At 40.6% G+C, this 19,653-nt stretch overlaps 1 protein-coding gene across 1 annotated transcript in view; it reads right to left on the reverse strand.

Moving 5' to 3' along the window:
• Positions 1 to 19,653, reverse strand: part of npr2 (natriuretic peptide receptor 2) — a 50,069-nt gene that overhangs the window by 4,567 nt on the left and 25,849 nt on the right. The window contains exons 13-19 of the mRNA XM_014128815.2: positions 17,131 to 17,290; positions 16,853 to 17,008; positions 16,278 to 16,446; positions 14,580 to 14,726; positions 13,704 to 13,827; positions 4,551 to 4,619; positions 4,286 to 4,460 (exon numbers count right to left, since the gene is read on the reverse strand). Coding sequence (XP_013984290.1) covers positions 4,286 to 4,460; positions 4,551 to 4,619; positions 13,704 to 13,827; positions 14,580 to 14,726; positions 16,278 to 16,446; positions 16,853 to 17,008; positions 17,131 to 17,290 — 1,000 coding nt within the window. The remainder of the gene's footprint in view (positions 1 to 4,285; positions 4,461 to 4,550; positions 4,620 to 13,703; positions 13,828 to 14,579; positions 14,727 to 16,277; positions 16,447 to 16,852; positions 17,009 to 17,130; positions 17,291 to 19,653) is intronic.

Genomic DNA, 19,653 nt, shown 5'->3' on the forward strand with positions numbered 1-19,653 from the left:
CTCCCTGGTATACAGAAAATACACGAGCTCTGAAGCAAGCTTCCAGAAAATTGGAACGGAAATGGCGCCACACCAAACTGGAAGTCTTCCGACTAGCTTGGAAAGACAGTACCGTGCAGTATCGAAGAGCCCTTACTGCTGCTCGATCATCCTATTTTTCCAACTTAATTGAGGAAAATAAGAACAATCCGAAATTTCTTTTTGATACTGTCGCAAAGCTAACTAAAAAGCAGCCTTCGCAAATGGAGGATGGCTTTCACTTCAGCAGTAATAAATTTATGAACTTCTTTGAGGAAAAGATCATGATCATTAGAAAGCAAATTACAGACTCCTCTTTAAATCTGGGTATTCCTCCAAAGCTCCATTGTCCTGAGTCTGCACAACTCTGCCAGGACCTAGGATCAAGGGAGATACTAAAGTGTTTTAGTACTATATCTCTTGACGCAATGATGAAAATAATCATGGCCTCCAAACCCTCAAGCTTCATACTGGACCCTATTCCAACTAAACTACTGAAAGAGCTGCTTCCTGTGCTTGGCCCTCCTATGTTGAACATAATAAACGGCTCTCTATCCACCGGATGTGTACCAAGCTCACTAAAAGTGGCAGTAATAAAGCCTCTCTTGAAAAAGCCGAATCTTGATCCAGAAATTATAAAAAACTATCGGCCTATATCGAATCTTCCATTCCTCTCCAAAATTTTAGAAAAAGCTGTTGCACAGCAACTGACTGCCTTCCTGAAGACAAACAATGTATACGAAACGCTTCAGTCTGGTTTTAGACCCCATCATAGCACTGAGACTGCACTTGTGAAGGTGGTAAATGACCTTTTAATGACGTCAGACCGAGGCTCTGCATCTGTCCTCGTGCTCCTAGATCTTAGTGCCGCTTTTGATACCATCGATCACCACATTCTTTTGGAGAGATTGGAAACCCAAATTGGTCTACATGGACAAGTTCTGGCCTGGTTTAGATCTTATCTGTCGGAAAGATATCAGTTTGTCTCTGTGAATGGTTTGTCCTCTGACAAATCAATTGTAAATTTCGGTGTTCCTCAAGGTTCCGTTTTAGGACCACTATTGTTTTCACTATATATTTTACCTCTTGGGGATGTCATTCGAAAACATAATGTTAAATTTCACTGCTATGCAGACGACACACAGCTGTACATTTCAATGAAACATGGTGAAGCCCCAAAATTGCCCTCGCTAGAAGCCTGTGTTTCAGACATAAAGAAGTGGATGGCTGCAAACTTTCTACTTTTAAACTCGGACAAAACAGAGATGCTTGTTCTAGGTCCCAAGAAACAAAGAGATCTTCTGTTGAATCTGACAATTAATCTGGATGGTTGTACAGTCGTCTCAAATAAAACTGTGAAGGACCTCGGCGTTACTCTGGACCCTGATCTCTCTTTTGAAGAACATATCAAGACTGTTTCAAGGACAGCTTTTTTCCATCTACGTAACATTGCAAAAATCAGAAATTTTCTGTCCAAAAATGACGCGAAAAATTAATCCATGCTTTTGTTACTTCTAGGCTGGACTACTGCAATGCTCTACTTTCCGGCTACCCGGATAAAGCACTAAATAAACTTCAGTTAGTGCTAAATACGGCTGCTAGAATCCTGACTAGAACCAAAAAATTTGATCATATTACTCCAGTGTTAGCCTCCCTACACTGGCTTCCTGTTAAGGCAAGGGCTGATTTCAAGGTTTTACTGCTAACCTACAAAGCATTACATGGGCTTGCTCCTACCTATCTTTCCGATTTGGTCCTGCCGTACATACCTACACGTACGCTACGGTCACAAGACGCAGGCCTCCTAATTGTCCCTAGAATTTCTAAGCAAACGGCTGGAGGTAGGGCTTTCTCCTATAGAGCTCCATTTTTATGGAATGGTCTGCCTACCAATGTGAGAGACGCAGACTCAGTCTCAACCTTTAAGTCTTTACTGAAGACTTATCTCTTCAGTAGGTCCTATGATTAAGTATAGTCTGGCCCAGGAGTGTGAAGGTGAACGGAAAGGCTGGAGCAACGAACCGCCCTTGCTGTCTCTGCCTTGCCGGTTCCCCTCTTTCCACTGGGATTCTCTGCCTCTAACCCTTTTACAGAGGCTGAGTCACTGGCCTACTGGTGTTCTTCCATGCCGTCCATGGGAGGGGTGCGTCACTTGAGTGGGTTGAGTCACTGACGTGGTCTTCCTGTCTGGGTTGGCGCCTCCCCCCCTTGGGTTGTGCCATGGCGGAGATCGTTGTGGGCTATACTCGGCCTTGTCTTAGGACGGTAAGTTGGTGGTTGGAGACATCCCTCTAGTGGTGTGGGGGCTGTGCTTTGGCAAAGTGGGTGGGGTTATATCCTGCCTGTTTGGCCCTGTCCGGGGTATCATCGGATGGGGCCACAGTGTCTTCTGATCCCTCCTGTCTCAGCCTCCAGTAGTTATGCTGCAGTAGTTTATGTGTCGGGGGGCTAGGGTCAGTCTGTTACATCTGGAGTATTTCTCTTGTCTTATCCGGTGTCCTGTGTGTATTTAAATATGCTCTCTCTAATTCTCTCTTTCTCTCTTTCTGTCTTTCTCTCGGAGGACCTGAGCCCTAGGACCATGCCTCAGGACTACCTGGTATGATGACTCCTTGCTGTCCCCAGTCCACCTGGCCGTGCTGCTGCTCCAGTTTCAACTGTTCTGCCTGCGGCTATGGAACCCTGACCTGTTCACCGGACGTGCTTGTTGCACCCTCGACAACTACTATGATTATTATTATTTGACCATGCTGGTCATTTATGAACATTTTAACATTTTAACATTTTGACCATGTTCTGTTATAATATCCACCCTGCACAGCCAGAAGAGGACTGGCCACCCCTCATAGCCTGGTTCCTCTCTAGGTTTCTTCCTAGGTTTTTGGCCTTTCTAGGGAGTTTTTCCTAGGGAGTTTTTCCTAGCCACCGTGCTTCTTTCACATGCTTTGCTTGCTGTTTGGGGTTTTAGGCTGGGTTTCTGTACAGCACTTTGAGAATATCAGCTGATGTACGAAGGGCTATATAAAAATAAATTTGATTTGAAACAACGCATGCACAAAATGATGGGATTGAGCACCTCCCACGCAGACTGTTGAAAGACCTATCAGTGATGTTCATGTCAAGTGTTTGAATAAGAATATTATACTGTACATTCTGCCTGCATGAGATAATGTCTGAGAACTATGGACAAAAAAACCTCTGAAAAGCTTGACCTGATCTGCCTGAGCGTGCAACACTGCCTGTACTTGTTCAAATATTGTCACTACTGGAGAAATTGCCAGAGATTTCTTAACTGAAATACAGTATGTCCTGAAACCTAGATATTGTAATCAACGGTCATAACCATTCACAACAGTTTATAAAAATGACTAAGCAAAAGCCCCATGCGATCATGAAGCAGGAATAGGCAGGATACATAAGTGGGCAATTGAATCACAGATGAGTTCTTGGCTAGTCGACTATTTGCTACAGTGATAAAAATAAAACGTTTTATCATTTAAACATTTTTACTCAGTAGGGGTCTCAACTTACTGTTGAGAGTTAGAATAATAGAATGTGCAATTTCAAAACTTGGTTGTGCATCAGCGATCACATAATTAGCCCATATCAGCAAAAAATGTTTTATTGGTAAGTTAGTCTAGCGGCCAGCTATCTAAACTTGTAGTCAGTTATCATATTAAAAACGGCAAACATTTTCCTCCACCCTATGGCAAAATGTGTAGAATTGCAGGAAATTAGCTGTAAAACTGCACATTTTTTCTCTCCGCTCCATGGAAAAATGTGTAGAATTGCATGAAATGAGTTAGAAAATTGCAAAATCTTCTCCACGCCCAATGGCAAAACAAGTAGAATTGCAGGAAATGTACTTTAAAACCCATGAGGCACTGCGACCCCTCATGAGTAGTTTTTTTTTGTGGCCCCCACCTCCATCAAAGTTGCCCTTACCTGATTTACAATATAATAAATAGTGTGTCATAACATAGTTAAGCTATTTGTCATAGAATTAAATAAACTGTCAATGGCTAGGGCAGATCATGTAACATTTAGGAGGTATTGAAAGATTGAAGTTTTATATGATTTATTCAAGTTTTATTAGGCGGTAACTAGTAGAAGCCAAGGATTGGGAGTAGGATTGGGCAGTGCCCAAAGACACAGATTAATTCAATTGGACACAACCCTTTTTTTTTTTTTTTTAACTGCCAGCTTCCAACAGTAGTTAAGCATAAAACATTTTAACAATAATTCCAAACTCCATGTGAAATGATACCTGTGTGGATTCCTATCCTTAGCCGTAGCTGGTCTTGGGGTCTGTGTCGAATCTTGAATGTTTTCACCTGTTCTAGTAAGGCTAAGGACATCCCAGCAATCTCTCTTGCGTGGAGTTTACCATTCCTTACCGGAAGCCCTGACACCACCATGTACGCATCACCAATGGTCTCCACCTGAGATATACAAGACAACGTGTCAGCAGGTAAAACAGGTGATTATATCACTGGTTGAAAATAACAAAAAACGTGATTACTCTGACTTACCTTGTACACATCAAAATTATCGATGATGGCATCAAAGCAAGTGTAAAGATCATTCAGCACCGTCACAACCTACGGAGAATTTAAAAATACTTTAGGTACAGTACTCAGGTAAACTACAAACAATTGTTTTAAGGTTAAAACGATTGGAAACACCACCACTAAAAGCATATTGCCGTTACTCTTCTGCTCCCTCAGTCTCTATTTCAGAAATACTTCATTTAGCTAGTGGCAAACTTTTGTGAAACGAAGCAATTTCAAAGAAAGTGCCCAAAGATAGTAAATTCCACTTTGTGCGTTCATGAGGCATGTTTCATTTGGTTTGCCCCTGTGATTGACGGAGATGTGTTTCTGCATGAACTCCCAATGATTCCCCCAGTCAGATGAAAACATGTGTCTGTTCCCCGCCTTGGGCCACTTCCCAGAACCTCAGATTACTGAGAAACGCATTTGCATAAGTAAAACAATGCAACAGACTAAATACTGGGAACACATTTTCAAAAGAAGGATTCAGAATTTTAAGATAAATAATTACGTAAAATATCAGCTGTTTACTCAAAAGAAGATATGAAGTGTCATGTTCTCATTCGTCAAACGGCTGTTGTAATGCCCCTGAGTAACTATTAGTTAGGAGATTCAGTGTGCTCATGGAGAGAAATGGGGCTCAGAAAACTATTTCAGTTCTAGTTTATATATTTTTTTATTTCACCTTTATTTAACCAGGTAGGCCAGTTGAGAACAAGTTCTCATTTACAACTGCTACCTGGCCAAGATAAAGCAAAGCAGTGCGACACAAACAACAGAGTTACACATGGGATAAAAAAACACAGTCAATAACACAATAGAAAAATCTATATACAGTGTGTGCAAATGTAGTAAGATTAGGGAGATAGCGATAAATAGGACATACTGGCGAAATAATTACATTATAGCAATTAAACACTGGAGTGATAGATAGTGCAGAAGATGAATGTGCAAGTAGAGATACTGGGGTGCAAAAGAGCAAAAAAATAAATAACAATATGGGGATGAGGTAGTTGGGTGTGCTATTTACAGATGGGCTGTGAACAGGTGCACTGATCGCTAAGCTGCTCTGACAGCTGATGCTTAAAGTTAGTGAGGGAGATATAAGACTCTAGCTTCAGTGATTTTTGCAATTCGTTCCAGTCATTGGCAGCAGAGAACTGGAAGGAAAGGTGGCCAAAGGAGGAGTTGGCTTTGGGGATGACCAGTGAAATATACCTGCTGGAGCGTGTGCTGCTATGGTGACCAGTGAGCTGAGATAAGGGGCTTTACCTAGCAACGACTTATAGATGACCTGGAGCCAGTGGGTTTGGCGACGGATATGAAGTGAGGGCCAGCCAACGAGAGCATACAGGTCGCAGTGGTGGGTAGTATATGGGGCTTTGGTGACAAAACGGATGGCACTGTGATAGACTGCATCCAATTTGCTGAGTAGAGTGTTGGAGGCTATTTTGTAAATGACATCACCGAAGTCAAGGATCGGTAGGATAGTCAGTTTTACGAGGGTATGTTTGGCAGCATGAGTCAAGGAGGCTATGTTGCGGAATAGGAAGCTGATTCTAGATTTAATTTTGGATTGGAGATGCTTAATGTGAGTCTGGAAGGAGGATTTACAGTCTAACCAGACACCTAGGTATTTGTAGTTGTTCACATATTCTAAGTCAGAACCGTCCAGAGTAGTGATGTTAGACTGGCGGGCGGATGCGGGCAGCGATCGGTTGAAGAGCATGCATTTAGTTTTACTTGCATTTAAGAGCAGTTGGAGGCCACGGAAGGAGAGTTTTTGGCATTGAAGCTCGTCTGGAAGTTTGTTAACACAGTGTCCAAAGAAGGGCCAGAAGTATACAGAATAGTGTCGTCTGCGTAGAGGTGGATCAGAGAATCACCAGCGGCAAGAGCGACATCATTGATGTATACAGAGAAAAGTGTAGGCCCAAGAATTGAACCCTGTGGCACCCCCATAGAGACTGCCAGAGGTCCGGACAACAGGCTCTCCGATTTGACACACTGAACTCTATCTGAGAAGTAGTTGGTGAACCAGGCGAGGCAGTCATTTGAGAAACCAAGGCTGTTGATTCTGCCGATAAGAATGCGGTAATTGACAGTCGAAAGCCTTGGCCATGTCGATGAAGACGGCTGCACAGTATTGTCTTTTATCGATGGCGGTTATGATATCGTTTAGGACCTTGAGCTTGGCTGAGGTGCATCCATGACCCGCTCTGAAACCAGATTGCATAGTGGAGAAGGTACGGTGGGATTCTAAATGTTCGGTGATCTGTTTGTTATCTGTAGCTGAAGTTTCAGATGGGCTTATCATTATTTGTTAAACCATTTCGACTTAATCTAATATTTCATTATATACAGTACCAGTCAAAAGTTTGAACACACCTACCCATTCAATAGTAACCAGATAAGTATTAAACAAATCAAAAACATATTTAATATTTGAGATTCTTCAAAAGTAGCCACCTTTTTGAATTTAATTTATTTTGAGCTACAGATATTTACAACAAAATGCACAATGTGGACCCAGAGGATATCAAAGTATTAATTAAAACGCTTATTTCCAAAGTGGTCCTTGATGGTAAAAACAATAACATGATTAAAAGAGAAGAGAAAATTACAAACAACCATAAATACATTCATTTATTTTGACATGCTAAAAAGTGGCACTATTCACTGCACTTCTCCCTAACCTTAAAAATCAACCATATTCATTTCACATTAAAACAATCTATTAATTGCGCATCATACCGATCCTTCAAATAATACACCTGACCAGCAGTAGGGGCACAAGGGGCAGTGGAGTGGTTTCCCTTACTTAGACAACATTGTCCAAATTAAAAAACAATGCCTTCTTTTTAAAGCCATTATTTATTTGCTTGATCTCCAAGGGAAGGCTATTCCATAGACAAATGCCTGTATGGAAGAAAGTGCTCCTCGCAGTACTGTTTACTCTTGGGATTTTACAAGACATAACACTAGCTCTGGTATTGTGATTGTGTTGATTATAGACCATATCAATGTGGTTTTTCATGTAACCTGGGGCACGGTCATTTAAAATGTCAAACATATGATTAAGTTGAAGTTGGTCCACTCTGGACTCCAAAGGCAACAAGCCCACCTCCCTGAACTCTTGTACCCCTATGTGGATCCTAGGGGGGACATTCAGCATATACCTGATAACATTATTTTGCATGACCTGCATTCTCTTTTTTAGCTTTTTTATAGCCCACTATACCAAGCAGAGCAGTCAAAATCAATATGAAACTGAATCAAGGTTGAGACAAGCAGTTTCTTAACTTTAATGTTAAAATATCTAGTGTTTACGATATCAAAATTTGAATTTGTTTGCCATTTTAGAAAGAATTTTAGCAGCAATCAGGTCTCCAGAAAGGGATTGATCTAAGGACACACCAAGATAAGTTACATAGGTTTTAGATTCAATCTCCTTGCCAGTACAGTTTACTGTTATCTTGTCAGCCCTAAGCAAGTTACGTTTATTTCCAAACAAAATAGATACATTTTTCCCAAATGACATGACAATTTGTTGTCAGACAACCGATCTCTAACAAAATGCAATTCCTGTATCCTTCCCTGATACCAGTGTGGCTGAGTCATCAGCATAAAGCAGGAGTTTTGCACTTCACTGTATCTGGCATATCATTAACATATATAAGAAATAAGAGAGGCCCTAAAATTTATCCCTGCGGTGCTCCACAGGATATTTCTTTGGCCTCTGACAGAACATCACCAACATTACATACTTGTGTTCTGTTGGTCAGATAAGACCTAAACCAATTCACTGCTACATCATTTAGACCCATGCATTTCAGTTTCATCAGGAAAATATCATAGTCTACAGTGATAAAAGCATTCTGCAAGTCTAACATGACAATACCTGTACAGTTCCCCTTCTCACTTTCCTGCTTAATGTGGTCAAAAAGGTGGATACGGCAACTATCAGTGGACTGAGCTATTATAAAGCCAGATTGTAGTTCATAAAGTAGTTTGTGCTCAAGAAGGTATCCCTCAAGTTGATTAAAAAGAAATCTCTCAACAACTTTGGATGAGGTGCTAAGGATTGACCCAGGCCTGTAGTTTCCTACATTTATTTTACTGCTCTTCTTGTGGAGTGGAACCCCCCAAGCTATTTTGAGATCCTTGGGAAATGTACCACTACTAATAGAAAGGTTTACAATATGTGTTATCATTTTAGCAGTGACAAAAGCACTATCCTTTATGAATCTTGCAGGAAGATTATTCAGCCCAATTGCTTTGTTTGTGCTCATTAAGCATAGTAGATTGGAAACTTTGTCCTCTGTTACCATGCACAGCTCAAACAAATCATTTGTGATATCTTTGCTATGGTAAAAGTTATTAATGAAAGACTGGCCATAGTGTCCAGAGCAGATGGGTAACTTCTTAACCAGAGATGAGGCTATAGTGGTAAAAAATGTGGTAAAATAATTTGCAACCATTACCTGCTGATAGCATAAAACATCATCAATATCCAGGCCAATACTAGAGGATTTTACCTTATGGGGAGTTTTTAAGCCAATGTCCTTTATAATTTTCCACAGTTTACGAGGCTGATGTAAGTTGTCAGTAACGACATATACCCTTTGCTTTGAAGACAGCTACTGTATGCACACTCTTTGTATTCTCTCAACCAGCTTCATGAGGTAGTCACCTGGAATGCATTTCAATTAACAGGTGTGCATTGTTAAAAGTTAATTTGTGGAATTTCTTTCCTTAATGTGTTTGAGCCAATCAGTTGTGTGGTGACAAGGTAGGGGTGGTATATACAGGATTGCCCTATTTGGTAAAAGACCAAGTCCATATTATGGCAAGAACAGCTCAAATAAGCAGAGAGAAATGACAGCCAATCATTACTTTAAAGACTTGAAGGTCAGTCAATACGGAAAATGTAAAGTTTCTTCAAGTACAGTCGCAAAAACCATCAAGCGCTATGATGAAACTGGCTCTCATGAAGACTGCCACAGGAAAGGAAGACCCAGAGTTACCGCTGCTGCAGAGGATATGTTCATTAGAGTTACCAGCCTCAGAAATTGCAGTCCAAATAAATGCTTCACAGAGTTCAAGTAACAGACATCTCAACATCAACTGTTCAGAGAAGACTGTGAAAATCAGGCCTTCATGGTCAAATTGCTGCAAAGAAAACACTACTAAAAGACACCAATAAGAAGAAGACTTACTTGGGCCAAGAAACACGAGCGATGGACATTTTTGGTTCCATTTGAGATTTTTGGTTCCAACCACTGTATCTTTGTGAGACACAGAGTAGGTGAACGTATTATCTCTGCATGAAGCATGGAGGAGGAGTTGTGATGGTGTTTTGCTGGTGACACTGGCTGTGATTTATTGAGAATTCAAGGCACAGTTAACTTCTCTGGGCTAGGTGGGACGTGACCGTCCCACACTATTCAACAGCCAGTGAAATAGCATGGCGCGAAATACAAAACAGCAAAAATCTCAATTTAATTTTCTCAAACAATCAACTATTTTACACCATTTTAAAAGACTCTCGTTAATCTAACCACATTGTCCGATTTCAAAAAGGCTTTACGGCGAAATAATAAAATTAGATTATGTTAGGACATAAACTTCACAAGAAAATCCACACAGCCATTTTCCAAGCAAGGACAGGCATCACAAAAACCAAAAGACCAGCTAAAATATTCACTAACCTTTGATGATCTTCATCAGATGGCACTCATAGGACTTCATGTTATACAATACATGTATGTTTTGCTCAATAAAGTTCATATTTATATCCAAAAACAGCATTTTACATTGGCGCGTGATGTTCAGAAAATGTATTCCCACCAAACCTTCCGGTGAATGTGCACATCAATTTACAAAAATACTCATCATAAATGTTGATAAAATGTACAACATTTATTGAAAGAATTATAGATACACTACTCCTTGACGCAACCGCTTTGTCAGATTTCAAAATAACTTTACGGAGAAAGCACATTGTTCAATATTCTGAGTACATAGCTCAGCCATCGAAGCAAGCTATACAGCTACCCGCCAAGTTCTGGCATCAACAAAACTCTGAATTAGTATTATAAATATTCTCTTACCTTTGCTGATCTTCGTCAGAATGCACTCCGAGGACTCCTACTTCCACAAGAAATGTTTGTTTTGTTCGAAATACTCCATATTTATGTCCAAATACCTCCGTTTTGTTCGTGCGTTCAGATCACTATCCAAAGGCATAACGCGCGAGCGCAGTACCAGAGACGAAAAGTAAAAAATGTTCCATTACTGGTCGTAGAAACATGTCAAACGTTGTTTACAATCAATCCTTAGGGTATTTTTTAACATAAAACGTCGATAATATTCCAACCGGACAATAGCGTATTCATTCAAGAAAAAAAAGGAGGAGGGGCGCCCTGTCGGGCTCGCACATCACCAAGCCCTTTGTCCATAGGCAGTCCACTCATTGACTGAGCTACTATTCTCTGCCCAGTAACAGGAGAATGATGGAAAAACTTTCTACGGCTGTTGACAGCCTATGGAAGCCTTAGAAAGTGCAACGTGACCCCACAGACACTGTAGTTTCGATAGGGATTCAAAAGAAGAACTACAATTCTCAGATTTCCACACTTCCTGGTTGGATTTTTCTCAGGTTTTTGCCTGCCATATGAGTTCTGTTATACTCACAGACATCATTCTAACAGTTTTAGAAACTTCAGAGTGTTTTCTATCCAAATCTAATAATATGCAAATATTTGACTCTGGGCCCAAGTATTAGGAAGTTTACTCTGGGCACACTTTTCATCCGAAATCGAAAATACTGCCCCCTATACCCTAAAAAGTTAACCAGCATGGCTACCACAGCATTCTGCAGCAATACACCATCCCATCTGGTTTGTGCTCAGTGGGAATATCATTTGTTTTTCAACAGGACAATGACCCAACACGCCTCCAGGATGTGTAAGGGTTATTTGACCAAGAAGGAGAGTGATGTACTGCTGCATCAGATGACCTGACCTCCACAATCACAAACCCAAATTGAACCAGGTTGTCTCAGTTGCGACACAATATTCGCATCATGAAAAATAATTGCCAAAATGCAATCTGGAAAACTATTTTTATGCTATACAGATACTAAATGTAGCAATTATATGACAAGGGAACAACATTCCCACCTCTTTCATTGTAAATAATACAATTTTGCCCATAATCGTGATAAAGAATCTTAATAAACTCACTGGTTTAAGACCACAAAATTAACCAAAATAGTACTGCTAACAGAACTATATGGAAAATATTGTGATTGAAGACTTTTTTTTCCTAAATCAAATTATTTTAAAATGTAACCTCATAATTTCTACACACTTTCTACTTGGTTTAAGTTGCTTCAATTCAGACTTCAGTAATTTTATTTTTTACTCTGACACCCGCAAGCCACTCAAAACCTCCCGCAACACACCAGTGTAGAATCGCTGCTGTAAAGTATCTTCACAACTTTAGAAGAAACACTCCAGTAACACCATCTTAATAAGTTGCATCAAGAGTGGCTTGTGGTTGTCAGAGTAAAAAATAAAAGTCTGAATTGAAGCAACTTAAACCAAGTAGAAAGTGTGTAGAAACGATGAGGTTACATTTTAAAATAATTTGATTTAGGAAAAAAAAGTCTTCAATCACAATATTTTCAATATAGTTCTGTTAGCAGTACTATTTTGGTTAATTTATGGTCTTAAACCAGTGAGTTTATTAAGATTCTTTATCACGAATATGGGCAAAATTGTATTATCTGTATTATCTGATAAATTTCAGAGTTCTGAATGACCAAAATGTTTGGGGAAAAAAATAACATGTTGGGGCACTGCACTTAAAACCATTGAGACCATTACAACCATCCCATCGGCCTTTCATCATCATACAGTACATTTAGACTCTGTTGAAGGGAGTCTCTCAATGATATGAGTGGTCTTGAAATCTTCTTCATCTGAGAAAGAATTTCCATTGCAGCTATAGCACCCAGTGACTCAACTATGCGTCAATACACTCTCAGTACTATTTTGAGTTGTGGCCTCAGTGTGGGAATGCTTTATAACTAGGAGACATACGGTAGGTGCTCTAATAGGCTCTGTGAGGTTACGTAAGTCACAAAGAAGCTCCTCTTCACATTCTCTTCTTTTCTTATAATGAGCTGTTGGATCAGCATATTTTCAAGCTTTCATGTCAGCTACCTCAGTGTCTTGGGAGAGAGTTGACATTGTAGTCATTTAGCAGACACTTTTATCCAAAGCGACTTAGAGGAGCAGTTAGGGTTAAATGCCTTGCTCAAGGGCACATCAACTTTATTTTTTTCACCTAGTCGGCTCGGGATTAGAACCAGCGACCTTTCGGTTACAACATTCTTATCCTCCCGAGTGGCGCAGTGGTCTAAGGCACTGCATCTCAGTGCTAGAGGCGTCACTACAGACCCTGGTTCGATTCCAGGCTGTATCACAACCGGCCGTGATTGAGAGTCCCATAGGGCGGCGCACAATTGGCCAAGCGTCGTCCGGGTTAGGTCGTCATTGTCAATAAGAATTTGTTCTTAACTGACTTGCCTAGTTAAATAAAGGTTCAATAAAAATAAACAAACGCCACCCGTACAGGAAGTTTAATTTCCCACTGTGAATTAATACTTTGACTCAATAAATATTGAGTGCATTTTACTTAGCAAAACTAACTGGTCATACATACGGTATTCAAAGTCGGGGTCGACACATTTAAAAAACATAAAACACACACACACACACACACACACACACACACACACACACACACACACACACACACACACACACACACACACAAAAGAGACAAATATTCACAAATAAGTAAATGTATTTATTGGTTCTCTTAATTTGGATGAGAGAGAAGAAAATGCAATGAATTAAAGGTCATTTGTTGATGTAAAAATGTTAATCTACCGATTTTAAGTTTGAGTCCTTAGATTTGGGGTGGGGTCGCAAGAAATTATTGCAAAAAATATATATAATAATAATAATGAGGCTCCCGGTAAGAAAGTTTGAATACCATTGTGTAAGGTATGTATCTGTTGTTGGTTAGTAGTGGATATCTCTACTGACAGTTTTTTACCTGCAGTGGTGTACTCTCAGCTGACATTGACGTGAAGCCCACAATGTCACTGAAGTAGATTGTCACACTGTCAAATGCCTCCGCTTGAACCGTCTCTCCTCGCTTTAGCTGCTCTGCTACTGAGCTGTGGATAAGAGAACACAAATTTAGTAAAACAATGCAGAGCGAAATGCTAATACAGACCTATGAATCAACAGTGACAGTAAGCTTGGCAGCTACGGTCCACAGTGAATAAGGGAAGTTACAGTATAAGCAGATTCTAACACTATCACTTCCTTTTCATTAATATTTTAAAGTACAGTAATTACATTAAAGAGCCAGAGGCACAGTGTAGCACTGGTAGCTAGGTTAACCCAGGACGCTGGTCAAATAGGCTGAATTCTGCAGTGAGAGAAGATATCGCTCCGTTTTCTCAGGCCCTTTTCTGTCTGTCAAAAGGGCTTAAATTTGGGGGGGAGACATTTGGGCAGACAATGGGATGGTAAATGAGTGTGACTACACCACTGAGACAGACAGCTTAAATAGACTGAGGACATGGCTTGTCATTTGCTGCTTTCGTGTTATCAGAGGTGCTTAAACCCCCTATCACATTTCTCCTCCTAGTTCTGGTTAATGAGAAGTTTGCTTGTCAGCTCCCATCTTGCCTTGCCCTTTCATCTCCTCTCTGCTTACGTAACTTTAAATGTGTATATTTGTTAAAGTGTGAGATAGAAGAGAAAGCTGATGCACTCTTCCATTGCCGTGGAATTTAAACAATGAATAGGTGGAACGGCACAACACAGAAAAGAGTGTCATTTTCTCGGGTTTGATAATCAGAAGTTCAGACGTATAAACATAATAGAGCAAGAGGAGAATCCAAATAATAAATATTCTGACTGTGGCAAGATCTGGTAAAGTAGATTTTCGGCTTTTCTCTTCTCCTCCAGGTAGGCTTGCGTTCGTTCCTCGACCAGGTTCTCCAGGTTGTTGGCGTACTGCTCCATCCTGGACAGCAGGTTGTTCAGAATGCTGGTACTGCCCTCCCTGTGAGACAAACAGACAGAAAGATGACATACCCATTCATTTGTTGATATTCTAAATGAAAAACCTTTCCACTCCATTAACATCACCTAATATGGTCTATTCAATGCATATTTCAAAAGTGACGTCATGGTTGTACTTTTCAGACCCTTTGTCTATACAGCACGGTGGTTGAGTCATTCAGGGCTATACTGTAGCTGTACGGTACTGTACACTCAGCGTTTGGAATCTTTCCCACATCTCTAATGGGTCATAGATCATACACCCACATGTAGAAGAACACAACGATAAATCAAGACGGTGGTAAATAGCAGTGCATCAGGGGTAATCATGTGAAGGATACACAGCTTACTCTCTTAAAGTACACTATAGACTGGCCCCAGCCCTGAATCATAAGGATTGTCACTGAGGACTGAGGATCCATAGGAGAAGAGAGATTTCACATTCTTTACCCAGCCAAATGGTAATCATAGTAATCAAGGTCACTTACAGAGAAGTCAATTCAGCCATTTGTAATACACAAAGTGAGAGCCCCTGATGTGGGCTACATCAGATCGTTTACGACACTGATTACTAAAGACACTCTATGTTCTTGTGTCCTTCAGCCAGGGTTTCACACACCAAAAATAACACGCCATCAGTCACTATGTCAATAAAATATATTTACGGAATGAAATGAAGTGCTTCTGAGAGATATCAATCATGTCTCTCTTACCTCAGGCCAGTGGAATTGGCCAGAAGTATCACTGAGGCTAGCGGTGCCAGTGGCTATATGTTAACGTGACAGACAGACAGATCCAGAGCCCTGCTTTGAGCCACACGGCCAAGCCGCCAGTCAATATAATGAACCACAACCTGTGTTGTGATCTCCCTGTCACAACTGTCAGAATTCAAACGGAGTACATCTACCATGCCGAAACAAAAATAGCCTTTGTACTTGTAAGAAATACAGAAGCGTTGAATGACATGAAAACAGTTCTGCAGCAAGGGGACACATCTGATAGTGGGGGTGTTGTAGGGAAAAGGAGTATGGCCATGAAAGCTTGATCCGGCGACAAAACAAACACCAGGGTCTGATTTCCTCCCACAGCTCATAAAGCACTTGGGTTTTCTTGGTCACAGAGGTCACTCCAAATCTTCAAGGTTTTCTGGATTTTGATCAGCAGGTAGATCACATATTTGTCCTTCTGTGACAGGTCTGCCCAGCTCAAGGGAACACGCACCCACACAGAAACCAAAATATGCATCTGAATAATGCATAGGGTAGGCCATGAAGAACAACAAGATAAATATAAATTCCACACTTGGAGGGTGAAGACTTCCTATCGCTCTGATCTGAAATTATTTGTGTGTGATAAACAGCATCACTTTCTTTCATCTTATTTGAATTAATGCTAATCCCTTTTCTAGCATCTCTTGATAATATCAACTTCATTCAATTATTTCCTCCATTCTCCTTTTCAAACATCTTGATAAAAATAAATCCAAAGAAAATATGATCTACATGGAGGAGCTAGGCTGCCATTTTGGGGCATGGTGGTGATCAGTGCTCACTTGTTGAGTTTGGTGATGTAGATCTTGATGTGGCTAAAGTCGGGCCGCTCGACGGGGTCCTCGGCCCAGCAGCTGTCCATCAGGATGGTCAGCTCCTCACAGTGGCAGCTGTTGTCTGTGGTGGGCCGGAAGTAAGGCTTCTGGCCGTTACGCACCTTCTGCACTATCTCTGTAGTAGTCAAGATAGGGGAGTGTTAGTGTGTGTGTGTGTGTGTGTGTGCGCACTGCAGTCTCTGGGAAATTGATCGATCCATAAAGTCCTAGGGAGAACTGAAACCAGCAGTACTGCAGCCCTTGAGCCAAGGACTGGAGTGATCCAACCCTGAAGATGATATTCTTTATGCATTAGGGAACATGCATGAAGGAGGAAATGGGGCGAAGAAGTTATACTTTTTGGTCTTAATTCATGGTAAGGGTTAGGCATCAGGGTTAGCAGAGTGGTTAAGGTTAGGTTTAAAATCAGATTTTATGACTTTATGGCTGTGCCAGTTAGTGACCACTCCGCAGAGCTGCCTCCAGTTCACGAGTAATTTCAATAAATGCCAACCTGCATTTATTAGCATAATTAGTTTTACCTTTAGGGCTCAGATCCATGCCGTCCACATAGAAGGGTCCATTCCTCAGGGCTATCTCCTGGAGTATGATGCCAAAGCTGTACACATCTCCTTTCTGGGTGCCCTGTGGAGGGTGTCTGTCGTAGATCAACAACTCGGGGGCCGTCCACAGCTTCTCTAGAAACACAACAAACTCACATTAACCACTGAGCATCTTCTCCTTAATCCAATCCTCCATTTTGTTTTCTTCCATGGGTGAAGAGGCAAAGTGATCACCTCTGCTGACAATGTTGACCTACTTGCATAGAGTGCGTGCGAGTCGTCATTTTCACATGATGAACGGAAACTGGCCAGTCCGTAATCCGTAATTTTCAACACAAACCGACTGTCCACCACACAATTAGATGACTTCAGATTTCCATGGGAGCCGATGTAGCTGTTGTGCAGATAGTTCATTCCCTGACGAAGCAAGCATTAAATTGACCGTTCAAAAAGAAATATCCTACAGTATAGCATACACGAAAACATACACATCTGATCATGTGGAAATGTGTTTTGAGTTTGATCGAAATGTGATGAAAATTCTGCATGGAGCCAAGTGTTTCAAGTAGTACATTTCACATGGGAAATCTAATTCCTACGGGGACACAAAAAGATACTGCACTGTCATGTATACGTCTAATATTTGTCGGAGCGTATGTCAGAATGTGGCTTATAGTGCCCTTTGCTTGTTAGAAAGTCCCTGTTGTTGACAGCTTGGCGGACTGTTATTTTAACAGCAATTTGGTTGATTTACTCCATGATCCATGTAAAAAAAGCCCTTTTGTTAGAGCAGGCTAAAAATAATTATTGAAAATACATGGATGATTACATTTGATTAAGCGGAAGGAATTTTGTATTGTCATTATGTCGCTTTCCAAGTTTTCAACCTGGACTCAGGAGTAGATGTAACATAGTAAATGTAAATCTGTCTCCCTATATTTAGCATGAAATGTTACATTACATATGATTTTATGAATTACAATTTGTACGATATGTTACAAATTGCAATTCGTACAATACGTTATATTTACAATACGTATAATACGTTACGAATTCCAATTTTTTTGTGGCTTATATTAGGTAGGTGGCTAACGCTAGCTAGGTGGGTAACATTAGCAAGGCTAGGGGTAAGGGGTTAGGGTTAAGAGTTAGGTTAAAGGGGTAGTCCTTTCCTGCAGTCAAACGAGCTAGTGGCCTCATGGGTGGAATGTTAAATGTTAAGAATTCCATAATTACTCAACATAATTTTGAAAAGCCGCCAAAACTCCAGTGTTTCTTTGTAGAACGGTTTTATTATATTTGAGTCTTCTGTCATGTACAGTACCAGTCAAAAGTTTGGATACACCTACTCATTCAAGGGTTTTTCTTTATTTTTACAATCTTCTACATTGTAGAATAATAGTGAAGACATCAAAGCTATAAAATAACACATATGGAATCATGTAGTAACAAAAAAAAAAAGTGTTAAAAACAAAACCTAAATATATTTTAGATTTTTCAAAGTAGCCACCCTTTGCCTTGATGACAGCTTTGCACACCCGGCATTCTCTCAACCAGCTTCATCTGGAATGCTTTTCCAACAGTCTCGAAGGAGTTCCCACATACGCGGAGCTCTTGTTGGCTGCTTTTCCTTCACTCTGTGGTTCAACTCATCCCAAACCATCTCAACTGGGTTGAGGTCACGTGATTGTGGAGGCCAGGTCATCTGATGCAGCACTCCATCACTCTCCTTCTTGATCAAATAGCCCTTACACTGCCTGGAGGTTTGTTGGGTCATTGTTCTGTTGAAAAACAAATGATAGTCCCACTAAACGCAAACCAGATGGGATGGCGTATCACTGCAGAATGCTATGGTAGCCATGCTGGTTAAGTGTGCCTTGAATTCTAAATAAATCACTGACAGTGTCACCACCAGCAAAGCACCCCCACACCTCCTCCTCCATGCTTCATGGTTGGCACAACACATGCGAAGATCATCTGTTCACCTACTCTGCGTCTCACAAAGACACAGCGGTTGGAACCAAAAATCCAAAATTTGGACTCATCAGACCAAAGGACAGATTTCCACCTGTCTAATGTCCATTCCTCGTGTTTCTTGGCCCAAGCAAGTCTCTTCTTCTTATTGGTGTCCTTTAGTAATGGTTTCTTTGCAGAAATTCAACCATGAAGGCCTGATTCACGCAGTCTCCTCTGAACAGTTAATGTTGAGATGTGTCTGTTACTTGAACTCTATGAAGCATTTATTTGAGCTGCAATTTCTGAGGCTGGTAACTAATGAACTTATCCTCGGCAGCAGAGGTAACTCTGGGTCTTCCTTTCCTGTGGTGGTCCTTATGAGAGCCAGTTTCATCATAGCGCTTCATGGGTTTTGCAACTGCACTTGAAGAAACTTTCAAAGTTCTTGAAATTTTCCGGATTGACAGACCTTCATGTCTTAAAGTAATGATGAACTGTCGTTTCTCTGTGCTTATTTTAGCTGTTCTTGCCATAACATGGACTTGGTCTTTTACCAAATTGGGCTATCTTTTGTATACCACAACTACCTTGTCACAACACAACTGATTAGCTCAAACGCATTAAGGAAAGAAATTCCACAAATTTACTTTTAACAAGGCACACCTGTTAATTGAAATGCATTCCAGGTGACTACCTCATGAAGTTGGTTGAGAGAATGCCAAGAGTGTGCAAAGTTATCATCAAGAATCTCAAATATAAACTATATTTTGATTTGTTTAAAACTTTTGTGGTTACTACATGATTCCATAAGTGTTATTTAATAG

Source organism: Salmo salar, chromosome ssa11, assembly GCF_905237065.1.
Source record: "Salmo salar chromosome ssa11, Ssal_v3.1, whole genome shotgun sequence".
Lineage (NCBI taxonomy): Eukaryota > Metazoa > Chordata > Actinopteri > Salmoniformes > Salmonidae > Salmo > Salmo salar.